Consider the following 11,266-nt stretch of genomic DNA (forward strand, 5'->3'; position numbering starts at 1 on the left):
TTTCCAGTGATACACCTGTTAGCCTAGTTGTTGATGTGCCTCAGAAAACTTTGCTAGGTGCATATCTGAAGGGGAACATGCATAAATTATGATTTAATTAATGTCCATGAAAAGGAGTGCGCTCACTTGGTTAGCGCAGGGAACTGGATCTCTTCAGCTCTTCCACTGACTCACCAAGCCTCAAGGGCTGGCAGGAAGAATACTAACTCCTGTTTTACCCCAGAGGGGTGTAGGGAGGCTTTACTAACACCTGAAGTACATTTGGGAACAAGTCAGCTATCTCATATCTCACTTCTAGCCAAACTTCTGATTCAATACGGATTTACTTACCATATTATCTTTTTTTTTTCTCTTCCAGTTACTATTTCTTCAACTGCAGAAAAAGGTAAATTTTTTTAATGTTTTTGAAAATGTGAATAGTTTTGTTGCACACAAGTCTTAAAGGACATAGAATTTAAATGTACTCCTTTATGTGTAAGCTCTGTGTAGTGAGTAGATTAGCACTAAGAAACAAGGTAAATATTGTGAGGTTGAGTCTGTTTAGCTTCTAGTACCACACGCTTGGGATGATGACAAGACCTGTGAGTAACGCAACTATGATTTAGGTTTGCAAATATTTTTAAATGGGTACCTTCTAAGAACAGAAAAAGGAGAAGAGAGAAGGAACTGCAGCAGATCCACAAGTCCATTTTCTGTTTCTTTCTGAACACACCCTGTGACCTGAAAGACTTCTGGAAGAGGAAGAATTGTTGTTCTACTGCTTGCTATTTTCCAAACAGCTTACCAAATTCTTCAGAACTCTATTCTTTAGGACTGGTTAGAACTGTGCAAAACACAACCATTTCAAAGGTGGCTGCACATTATAATTTTAAATTTCCAGGTCAAGTGGTTAAGGCCTTGTTTTGCAAAACTTTACTTAAGTCTTTGTATTTGCTTTGGCAAGTATATGCCACAGTAGGTAGTACTCAAAAAAAATTCCAGCATTCTTGCTCTGCCACTTCTTTTAGTTGTGAACAGAAACTAGTCTAAAGGATGATTCAATTCCAGAATTTCAAAATAAAGGGGTTTTTTATAAAACTTCTTTTTTTTTCTGTAAAAATACAAATGATTGATGGGATCGTTGTTTGGGAGTTATTTCAGCTTATGGGGGAACATGAGTGGTAGATTAAGCAGAGATTTGCATTTTGACTGCCCACAGAGGGCCGTCTTCAGAGAGTGAGACCATGGGTAAGAGGCTCTCATCTCTTAAATATTTTTGGAAAAGAGCATAGAACTTGAAACTAATCTAGCAGTTTTCTTCCTGGTGGGGAACATCCAGGAGAACACTGTGAGAGGAAGGAACCTTGATGGAATCTGTCTTCTTTCATCTTCTAATGAAGAGGTGAAAGAATGGGAAAACCTCCAAAATAAACTGTAAGTCGTTCAAGATGGGAGCTGTATCTTACCCTGCGTTTTTACATCACATTGCACAGCTGGGCTTCACCTAGACTTCACAAAATTCTGCAGATTGCTGCTGTGCTTTAATGTTGACCTGTATATGAATAAGTTTTACTTTCTAGTTTCTTCCAGAAAGGCAAGATCCATGTCTCAGTTAAGGAAGCCTGGCAGAGCAATGATGTTGGTGTTGCATAGTCAGATCTCTGGCTTTAATACAAATGCAGTGCCTGTCTGACTGAAGCAGGTGCTCTTAAATCTACTAAAGAAGAAAAATACTTGATTAATTAATGAGACTGACAGTATAGTTGGAACCTGACTGTTAGGCTCTTAATAGCTGTCACCTGCATGCTTTTTGCACCTTCAATTCTAAAGCATGTCACAGGCATCTTGCATGCATGAATTTCTTTACCGTGGAGGTTGATCTTAAAATGAGATGTGAAGTCTTTTTTCATTTGAAATGAAAGCTATCATAAGTTTTATAAAGTTCTTATAAGCTAGTTCACAGTAGCCAGGAAAAAACATCAGAAGAGTCAAAAGGCCAAAGTACCAGTAACATTGCTATGTAAATCAATAATGTGCATCTTAGCAAATATATTTTGCTCCATATTTCAATGTACTGTGTTCAAATCCTTTTACTCCAGTACTTAATTACAACTTTTGATTAAATTAGTGGTGATTTCTTCACCCCATTTAGGCTATTTGTAATTTCATATTTCTTGTCTAGATTTATATCCATTAGGATAGGGGAATAAAGTCAACTCTGAATCTCGTTTAACAATATAATATATTTCTGTTATATATTATTACCTCTCTGTAATCTGACTCTGTCTTGGAAGTAGTGTTAAGAATGATTCAGAAAAGGATGTTAAGGGCAAATCTTAGGAGGGCTTAGCATATTTTAGGAGGATGTTAAGAGCATGTTTTAAGACATTGTCCTCCTGAGGGCATAAATTATGGTCTAATATGCATCAGTGCCTTTAAAGAGAAGTGACTTCACTTGATCACAGCATAGCACCAAGAATCCTGGATTCCCTTAGCTTAGCCAGGACTTCCTCATGACTCTGAGTCTGGCTAAACTGGCAGATATTGGGGTTTGAGGTTTTTGACCTATTTTCCATCTAGCTTGTAATTACAAGAAAATGAGCTGAATAGGAATGAAGCTGGTTTATATTTGTACTGGAAACTGATGCAAGATGCTTCAGGGAGTAGTCTGCAGAGGAGATACTGCTACCCAAAATGGTGGGTAGATGGACTGCCAAAGTAAAGCCATCAAAAATGGTATCTTCCCTCCGTCTCATTTCTCTGGGAGCACTGACAGGACAGATACCTGTAATCGCAGTAGGAATGGCAGCATGGGAGTGGGAAAAGAAGCAAGAATTTATTCAGTGTGGGGCCAGTATGGACTGCCGATTGCAGGCTCTTTCTCCTCTAGACTGGGTGGTGCCCATCACTGGAACAGCTGTGAAAGACTTGTTCTTCCTTGAGTTGCCCCAGTTTGGCTGCTGAGGACAGGTCCTTGGTTTTTAATGATGGTGACAGACTGCAAGATCTCAGTTATTACAAGAGTGCAAGAGCACTTTAACGCTGCCTCTTTCTAGTAAATACCGGTAGCACTGGCACAGATCTGTACCCTTGCTGCAGCCAGCCTTGGTGCCTGTTACTCTGTGTGTTGTTGGGGCATTTGCAGCCTGTGACAAGACTTTGAGGTTCTGCTATTTGAAGTATTGTGTGTGCACTAAAAATAATCCTTCAAAAGAATTTGAATTGTGGGGGTGATTTTTATGGACAGAATAGAACTGTTTACTGTGTAAGTTAGTTTTGCTGTGCCTTGCCCTCCCCTGTATCTCACTTCCTCTTTCCTTCTATTCAACTTCTCTCACCCTCTTCTCTCCCAAAGCTCTGATCTTTGCAGCTGATTCCACTCCAATTTTGTGTCTGTTTCTCCTCTTTTCCGAACCATTTTCTCATGCTTTAATTGCTTAACCACATTATGTTTGAATGTGTATAGTATGTTTTTAATAAAAGACCATTTCTAATTATGCAGTGCCTAGTACAGTGATACACAAGTTCTTTCCTATCAGGATGACAGTTTTAGGATGGCTTTAGAAAAAGGTTTTGCTTCTTGCATTTTAAGTCAGCTCCACAGCTGAAAATTTGCCAAATCTGTCTGTAAGTTTGGAGGAGTTGGAGGCAAAGGTAAAAAGCATAATTCTCTGAAGAAAGCTCAAATACCGTTTGTTTGGATTTTTTACTGTAACAAGCAATGAAAATCCTGAAAGATGATAAATTATGTGCACATGCGTTTTCTGAGCTGTTGGAAGTTCCCCAAGTTTCAAGCCTGTTCTGCCATCCATGAAGTATGTCATATGGCTTCTTAAAGGACTCTATGTGCACGGGAAAGTAGGTCAAGTTTCCTTCTTCCTGCAACTGAAGATAATATAAGTGAAGATAATGTAAATATTTAGTATGACTTCCTTTCTGAGGCTTGCTGTTCTGGCACAACTGATCTGTTTCCTCTTGACAAGTGGTAAAAGAAACTGTTAGAGGAAACAAGATTGGAAGAAGCTTCCTGGGTCATAAGGTCTGGGTCTCTGGTCTTTAAGGCAACCATATCACACACAGACCCATTCATAAATTGATTGAGCTCCCTACTAAAGCCACCTACATTTTGTTGCCACTGTGACTATAATAGCAGGACTCTTCCAGATTATATTCCTGTGATGACATGAAAGAAGATACCCAGACAATTTTTAACTCACAGACAGCTCTCACCTTGGAGTGCAGTCCTCTCCAAGGCCCTGGTTTGGAGTTTTTACTGTCATTGATGGCCAGTGCCTTCTACAATGGCACAGTACTGTGCTGTTCTATTAGAAGTAGAAATTAAATTGAATTCTGTAGGTCAGTTATCAAATACTTTAATCTAGAACGGAATTGTAGCATCTTCTTTATCCAAAAAAGGTTAGTCACATGCCACAGGCGAAGCTGTGTTCAGTTCTGGGGTTTTTGTTTTGTTTGTTTTTTTCCCTTCAAAGTCTGTTTTGGAATCATACATAAAAGCATATTATAGAATCATAGAATAGTTTGGGTTGGAAGGGACCTCTAAAGGTCATCTAGTCCAACCCCCCTGCCGCGGGCAGGGACATCTTCAACTAGATCAGGTTGCTCAGAGCCCCGTCCAACCTGACCTTGAATGTTGCCAGGGATGGGGCATCCACCGCCTCTCTGGGCAACCTGTGCCAGTGTTTCATCACCCTCAGCGTAAAAAATTTCTTCCTTATATCTAGTTCTTTCTTATTTCTTCCTTATATCTAGTCTAAATCTATCCTCCCTTTATTTCCTTGAGGAATAGCAACCATCACATTTGGTGGTTTTTTTTTTTTTTTTAAGTGAGCACACCCAGGGAAGAGGATTTAATATAACTTATCAGGTGATTCATAGTGTAGTAGTTTAGCCCTCATCAAAGATCAGGGATTTTATTTCTTGTTCTTTTCAGCTATATTCACCGAACTCTTATTTGTATTTTATTGCAGTTGTCTACCTTGTGGTTTTTCATCTGTCATTTGTCATGTTTGTATGGTCCTATTGGAAGACAATTTTCACATCTCCTGCATCCCCCTCTAATGAGGTAAATATAATGTTAGAAAAATGTCAGTGCCTTTTTTATAAATAGCTGAACTGTTTTCAGTGATGAAACTTGTTTGCAGTACTGCATGATTCACCTTTTGCTTCTCATTATCTAAAATAGAACAGCATGACAGTGTACCATGAATGAAAATTATCAAATTACTCTTAAAATACTGTATACTTTGTGTAATGACATTTCCTTATACGAAATGCACATTTAATTCATCACAAATTTGACAGTCATGCACAGTGCTTTGCTATGAAGTAGCTTGCTTGAAACTTGGAATTTTTAAAACCAATAAATCAAATATAGTGACAACATTTTTATATTTCCATTTTAGGCAGTTTTGACCTTTGTTTGGGTAAGAAAAAGTAGTAATGCAATGTATACTCATAACCTGGAGGACTGAACCACTTAGTAGTAAGTCAAGGGTTAAGGTTTAGTGACAATTGAGAAGTAAATACATAAAGGAGCTTTACATAATGGCAAAAGAATGCATGATGACTGTAAGACGTTTTGTTTTGAAAAAGAACAGTATTAATTGCAATAAGTCTGAGATGGATTACTTTGTTTTCTATTTTCTCTAAGGTGTGCGTATGTAAGGATTAAATACTGGCACCAAATTTAAAATAGTTCCCTTCCCTGGTTTCATAAAGCTTTTAAATTGGCTAAACTGTTTGAGGTTTTGGTTACTCTATGGGGGTTGAATTTTTATTCTATTTTTGGCAAGACTGACTTTCAGAGCTAATGTCAACCTTAAACTTTTTTTTAAGAGTTAAAACCATGCTTCTAAGGAAAAGCAAACACTGCTCTGCAGTGCTTAATTATGGCTTAGAGATCTGTATCTTAGAAACCTACAGAATATAAAGTGAAAAAAGCTAAAGACTATTCTGCTGTTTAGCTAAGCAAAAAGAGTGGTACTGAATTGTTAAACCTAAAGATTCAAAGGAACTTGTCTTCAGGGTGGTTTGTTTCAGCTTTATCTGGGATGGTTCTGCAGGAAAATGATAACATTAAGCAGGTTAACTAATTAAAATGTGGTTGGAACCATGTTATTCCAGGTTTTGTAAAGCTATATGAACTACGGCTGCTCATAAAACTAATGCCTAGTAACTTTTACTGTCTGCTTGGATTCTTCAATAATAGAAAACCTCTTCTGGCAGTACTTACCTGTAGTTACAGTAATGTTGTAGCAAGCTTTTCATATTCAGTGAGTGAAAGGGATGGTTTGGGCATATGGCATGTAATGAATATTTCCTCTATCAAGTGTGGGGGTAGATCAGATTTAATACAGTTTTCTTCTACAGCTAGCTTTAAAAAGAAAAAAAGGGAAAAAACCCAACCCACAACAACAACAAAAAAACCACAAAAACCAACCAAACAAAAAAAACCATCGCCACTTTTTGTCTCTCTGGGCAAGTCCCTTCTGTTCACATACCAGTGAGTAATTTATGCTGGTTTTACTTAAAAACAAAACCTGACTTCAGAATCTCCCCATTGTATGCAAGTGTAAACGTATATATTTTTAGTCATTCAAATTAGCCGTTCTTGCAAAACAAATAGCATCCTGTGATCTTACTATTGAACTAAAAAATATTCTGCAGCTGCTGTTGTCTTAGTGTAATCCCTGTACATTTGTCATAAGAAAGAACAATCAGCATTGTACAAGATCCAGAAAGAGGAAGGAAACAAAGGGACTCTTTCTGTTTTCAATAAGAACTGCTGGAACCTCATTGGAAATTCTGTTAGCTATGTGGTAACAGACAACTTTTGATGTCTTTGAACATATCCTGCCATTGTCCAAAGAGACTCTGGTCTCATGGCCCTATTAATTTCTGAATTTAGAACAGAAATATAGCTGTTTGGAAAACCAAAATCCTATGCAGAATTTTTGGAGTAATATTATGATGTTACTTGGACAAATTAAAAAAGTTTTAAATCTTGTGACTTAGTTCCTTTTCTGTGCATTAATGGTTTGCCATAGAAATGTCATCTAGAAGTAGTATTTCATGTTTAATGCCACCTCTGCTTGATTGCAGGTCATGGAGACAGGCATTGGGTCACCTAGCAGACTCACAAGGGCAATAGGGAGGAAGGCATATTGCACTGCTGTTTGCTGGCATGATGCTTCGTATCTGTCTTAAACTTTTTATGTGAGCATCTCCAGTTTTCATATTTGAGTAAATATCTAGTTTAGAGATGGATATTAAAAAATGAGGTCAAACTCTTGGTGATGACTGAAACGTTAAACTTTAATTTCACTCTTTGCATAGATTGATCCTAGTTTCTGATTATTTAAAAGGGGATTATGTTTCATGTTTCACCCTTGAATGGTGGGTAGGCTCAGTAACTGGGATGACACTATGTGTAACAGGAGACTTAACTAGATTCTGTGAGATATGAGGCAACTTATTTGCATTCTGGGTTGGGAAATAGCGCAGAGAAATTGCAGCAATGTCTTACTGCTTCCTCCTTTCTGTAAGTGGAGTCTTCATTGTGGCTTGCCAACTGACTGTAATCCAAAAGAGGAAAAAGTACAGGATGAAAGGAAAATCCATGTGAAATAATCATATACATGTTCTTGGTAGGAAAATATGGTCATATTAAACCATGCTAAGCCAATTTTTGTTCCAGTTGCACACACAGCATTTTCCACTCATTACCATGAATACTTTGTCTATGTGTGCTCATAAAAGGGGCTCTTGTAGCCCATGCGGGAATCTCAGAGTTTAAAAGTGCTTCAGAACAGAAAAATACCAAAGGAAATAGCGAGTTCAGCCCCAACTCTGCAGGGGCTTGTCAGCACACTGGGTGTTTGTGGGGCTTAATGGTAAAGCTCATCATTTCAGTGGATACCAAACTAAGTGTTTCACAAGTGAGTAAAAGCTCTCCAGGTTCTTCTGGTAAAGCTTTACATTTCAGCGAGGCTTCAACATGAATGCTCCTCATGCTTTACTCAGAATTTTAACTCTCTCTGAAACTGTACAGGCTTTGCTGAAGTTGCTTTCAATACAGCTCATGGATTTTGAGACTAGTGCTGACTACTCCCAAGCAAAAATTCCAGTTAAACTCTTTCAACTTCTGAGCTGAAGCCATGAAGCCGCACACCCTTCACCCCCCCCAGCTTGTACCCTCTCTAAGTCAGAGAGAGGAAGTGGGATAAGAGAACTTTAGTTGCCCTGTGGCAGCAAAGGACAGTTGCACCTTCCTCTTGTTCACAGATCACTTAAATTTAACTCCTGGTAAGCATAAAGGAAAGGTTATGCCTTCTTAAAACTCCCGAGTCTCTGCTTCCTTTGTGTTGAAGGGAAAATGCCATAGATAATGGAACAGAGATAAAAGATTATTTTCTTTAAAATATGCCCAGGACTGTCATGGAGTTTTGAGGATCTCCTGTAATTCCTGTAGCATTCTGTTTTTCTTTGTGGGTTTTTTTTGGTCAGTGGGCAGGGGCTGTCCAAAAACATAGGATTAAGATACATAGGGTCTGTTCCTTGGAGCTTGACTAGAACACAAAGTAATAGTTAATCTCTTCCCTTCATTCCATTTTCTCCCTCCCTCCTAGTTCTGCTTGTCAAAAGCTGATAAAGAACAATATGAAAAAGAAGAGAGACCAGAATCCCAACAGGAGATTTTGAGAAGAGCTGCTAAAGACTTGCCTATCTATACGACAACAGCATCGAGAGGTGAGATATAAAGATAATTCTGTGCTCCTGAAGCTGCTAGTTTAATACAGTGAAATTCATTTGATGTCACTGAATGAACAATCTATTAAGCACATATTGCAAAGGCCGTGACCTTGTTTTGTTATTTGTTTGGGCTGGTTTTTTTTCCCCAAAGAGAAACTAGAGTCCTTTGTCTGGGGATCTCAACATGTAGCCAGTATTTGGAATTATAAAAAAAAAAAAAAAAAAATCCTCTTCTAGCAAGCAGATAGATGGCAACCTTTATCTCTAATTGTGACTATAAAAAATAAGCACAGCAAAGAAATACAACTAGAAATAGAGAAAATTCAACTTTTTACTCAATTTTATAACCATTTCTATCCCCCTTTAAACTTTTTCTGAGCTGTATCAGTTCAGCAGGAGGAGAAACGTCATACTTAAGGCTAGAATTTAAGAATGAATAAATGTTGTTTCATTCCCATCTGTAATTCAGTACAAAGCTAGTTATGGGCTATTTCTGTATTTGCCTTTAATACATATAGGCATTTTTATTCCAACTTATATATGAATGATCTGTGAAACTGCTGTCTTATACATATGTATATTCTTTAAAAATCTAGCTTTTGTATGTGTATATATATCTGTCTCTTTCTTGAAACTAGCAATGCTGTAGAGTTTTCCGAAAACATAAACTACTCAGAATAACTGTTACCAATGTGTACTGTGACTTTCAAAACAAAGTCTAAGGACACCTGGCTTTTTTGAATACAAGCCTCTCTTTCAGAGAATCCCAGTCTTAAGTTCCTGGAGTGGTCTGGGAAGCTCTTGCCAGCTCTTAGCAGTTCTGCTTAGCTGTAGGTGTTGGCTTTCCTTCTTTCAAACTGCCTGTGCTGGTGTCTTATTTCCACTGAGAAGAGCCTGAAGGCTTGTTTAAAAATATCCAGGAAAGATGAGGAAGAGCTGAACGGTCTGTTAGATCACTATTTGCTGAAGAGGATAGAGAAAGCTAATGCAGAAAGTTGGGTTGCTGAAAGAATGTAGTTTCACAATGGGATGCCCAAGTACCCTGTCCAGATTTGAAAGAAAGCAAGCGACAGGGGATCAGTGCCAGAGGATGAAGGATGGGAAGATTGGGGAGCCAAAGAATAAATGGAAATGGACGCAGTACAGTAGTAATAGATGAAAGTGTTTTAAATACTTTCATATGTTACATTTCTTAAAAAAACTCCAAAGTACGTATCATATGAGAGTAGGCACATGAAGGTCTGTGAGAACAGGTGTGGCAGGGGAGGGCAGGAAGCTCTTTAAGATTCACTTCATGTTAAGGGGGAAAACCTTCATAACATTAAATGAGTTCTAATGACTTGATCCTTGCCACTTGAATGCAGCAATCAGATACTGTGATCGATGCCAGCTAATCAAACCTGACCGCTGCCACCACTGTTCTGCATGTGACATGTAAGTTACTGAATCTGAAATGATGGATTTTCTCTCTCCTGCGATCATCACTTTAGTGTGTGCATGTCTTCAGTGTGTCAGCCCTTGCGTAACAGCAGGTTTTACTATTTGTTCCTCTCTCAGACCCTTAGTACCTGGATTTCATGAAAAAGCAAAGTTGCTCCTGTTGGTGCAATATTATTATTGGCGTCCCGTTGTCCAAAGTGGCAGAATTTTTTAGAAAACCTGCTTGTAGCTTTGTAAAACAGTGCTTATATTAAAAAAAAAAAAAAAAAAAAATCGGCGATTGAAAGTAAGGAAAGGCAGGTCTGAGATACCAGCACAGCAAATGCTTATTATAGAACTCTTTTATTGTATCTTGCTTCTGCAGCCTTGAAACAGATGTGTGCTACTAATAATGCTAAAAATCTTTATCTCAAAGATTGACAGTGCAATTACATGCCTTAACCATTCCAAAGATATCACTGCTGTTCCCTAGCCTCGTTCTGAATCATCAGAGAAGTCTGTAAGGGCACTGAAAACTGAGGCTATGAGTGAGACTTCAGTAGGCTGAGCTTGAGGAAATCTAGTTAACTGAAGAACCTAATCCACATCTTCTGGCTAAAATCAAATTTATTAGCAAATACAGTGAATGTCTGTGTGTCTGAAATGTCTAGTATTTGTCCTTATACTAAAACTGGATGAAAATGGCATGTGGAGTATTCAAATACCCACTGTGCTGCTCTTTTCCTCAATTAGCTTTAAAAAACAAACAAGCAAGCAGCAAACAAAAAAAGGTAGCAAAAATAGCCCTGAGGTAGACTTCGTTGAAGTGAATGCCAGGCTAACATACCTTATCCACACAACTCTGAAGGGTCCTTTGGATTTGTTTTCTCTCAATGTGCACATAAAACTAGGGTGGCTTAATGAACTATTACATGGTGTTGCTCAGTAATGCTCCCCATGTTAATTTAAGAGACTATCTTCATAACTCTTCTGAATGTCACTTGGTCCTTTTGGGTGAAAGGATGGCTGCTATAATACGGAGAATCGGCATGATTGAGAAGGACTTGAAAAAGATACAGTGGGGCAAAATACTTTA

At 38.2% G+C, this 11,266-nt stretch overlaps 1 protein-coding gene across 2 annotated transcripts in view; it reads left to right on the plus strand.

The window, feature by feature from the left end:
• The first annotated feature begins 363 nt into the window (after positions 1 to 363).
• ZDHHC20 (zinc finger DHHC-type containing 20) overlaps positions 364 to 11,266 on the plus strand; it is a 26,443-nt gene continuing 15,540 nt past the window's right edge. Inside the window, exons 1-4 of one of the 2 annotated variants that reach the window (XM_019472095.1) lie at positions 364 to 385; positions 4,968 to 5,062; positions 8,628 to 8,748; positions 10,116 to 10,185. In XM_019472095.1, coding sequence (XP_019327640.1) covers positions 5,003 to 5,062; positions 8,628 to 8,748; positions 10,116 to 10,185 — 251 coding nt within the window. In that variant the 5' untranslated portion in view covers positions 364 to 385; positions 4,968 to 5,002. The remainder of the gene's footprint in view (positions 386 to 4,967; positions 5,063 to 8,627; positions 8,749 to 10,115; positions 10,186 to 11,266) is intronic. The other variant, XM_019472094.1, reaches the window with a different exon arrangement.

This window comes from Aptenodytes forsteri, unplaced genomic scaffold (assembly GCF_000699145.1).
Source record: "Aptenodytes forsteri isolate BGI_AS27 unplaced genomic scaffold, ASM69914v1 Scaffold307, whole genome shotgun sequence".
NCBI lineage: Eukaryota > Metazoa > Chordata > Aves > Sphenisciformes > Spheniscidae > Aptenodytes > Aptenodytes forsteri.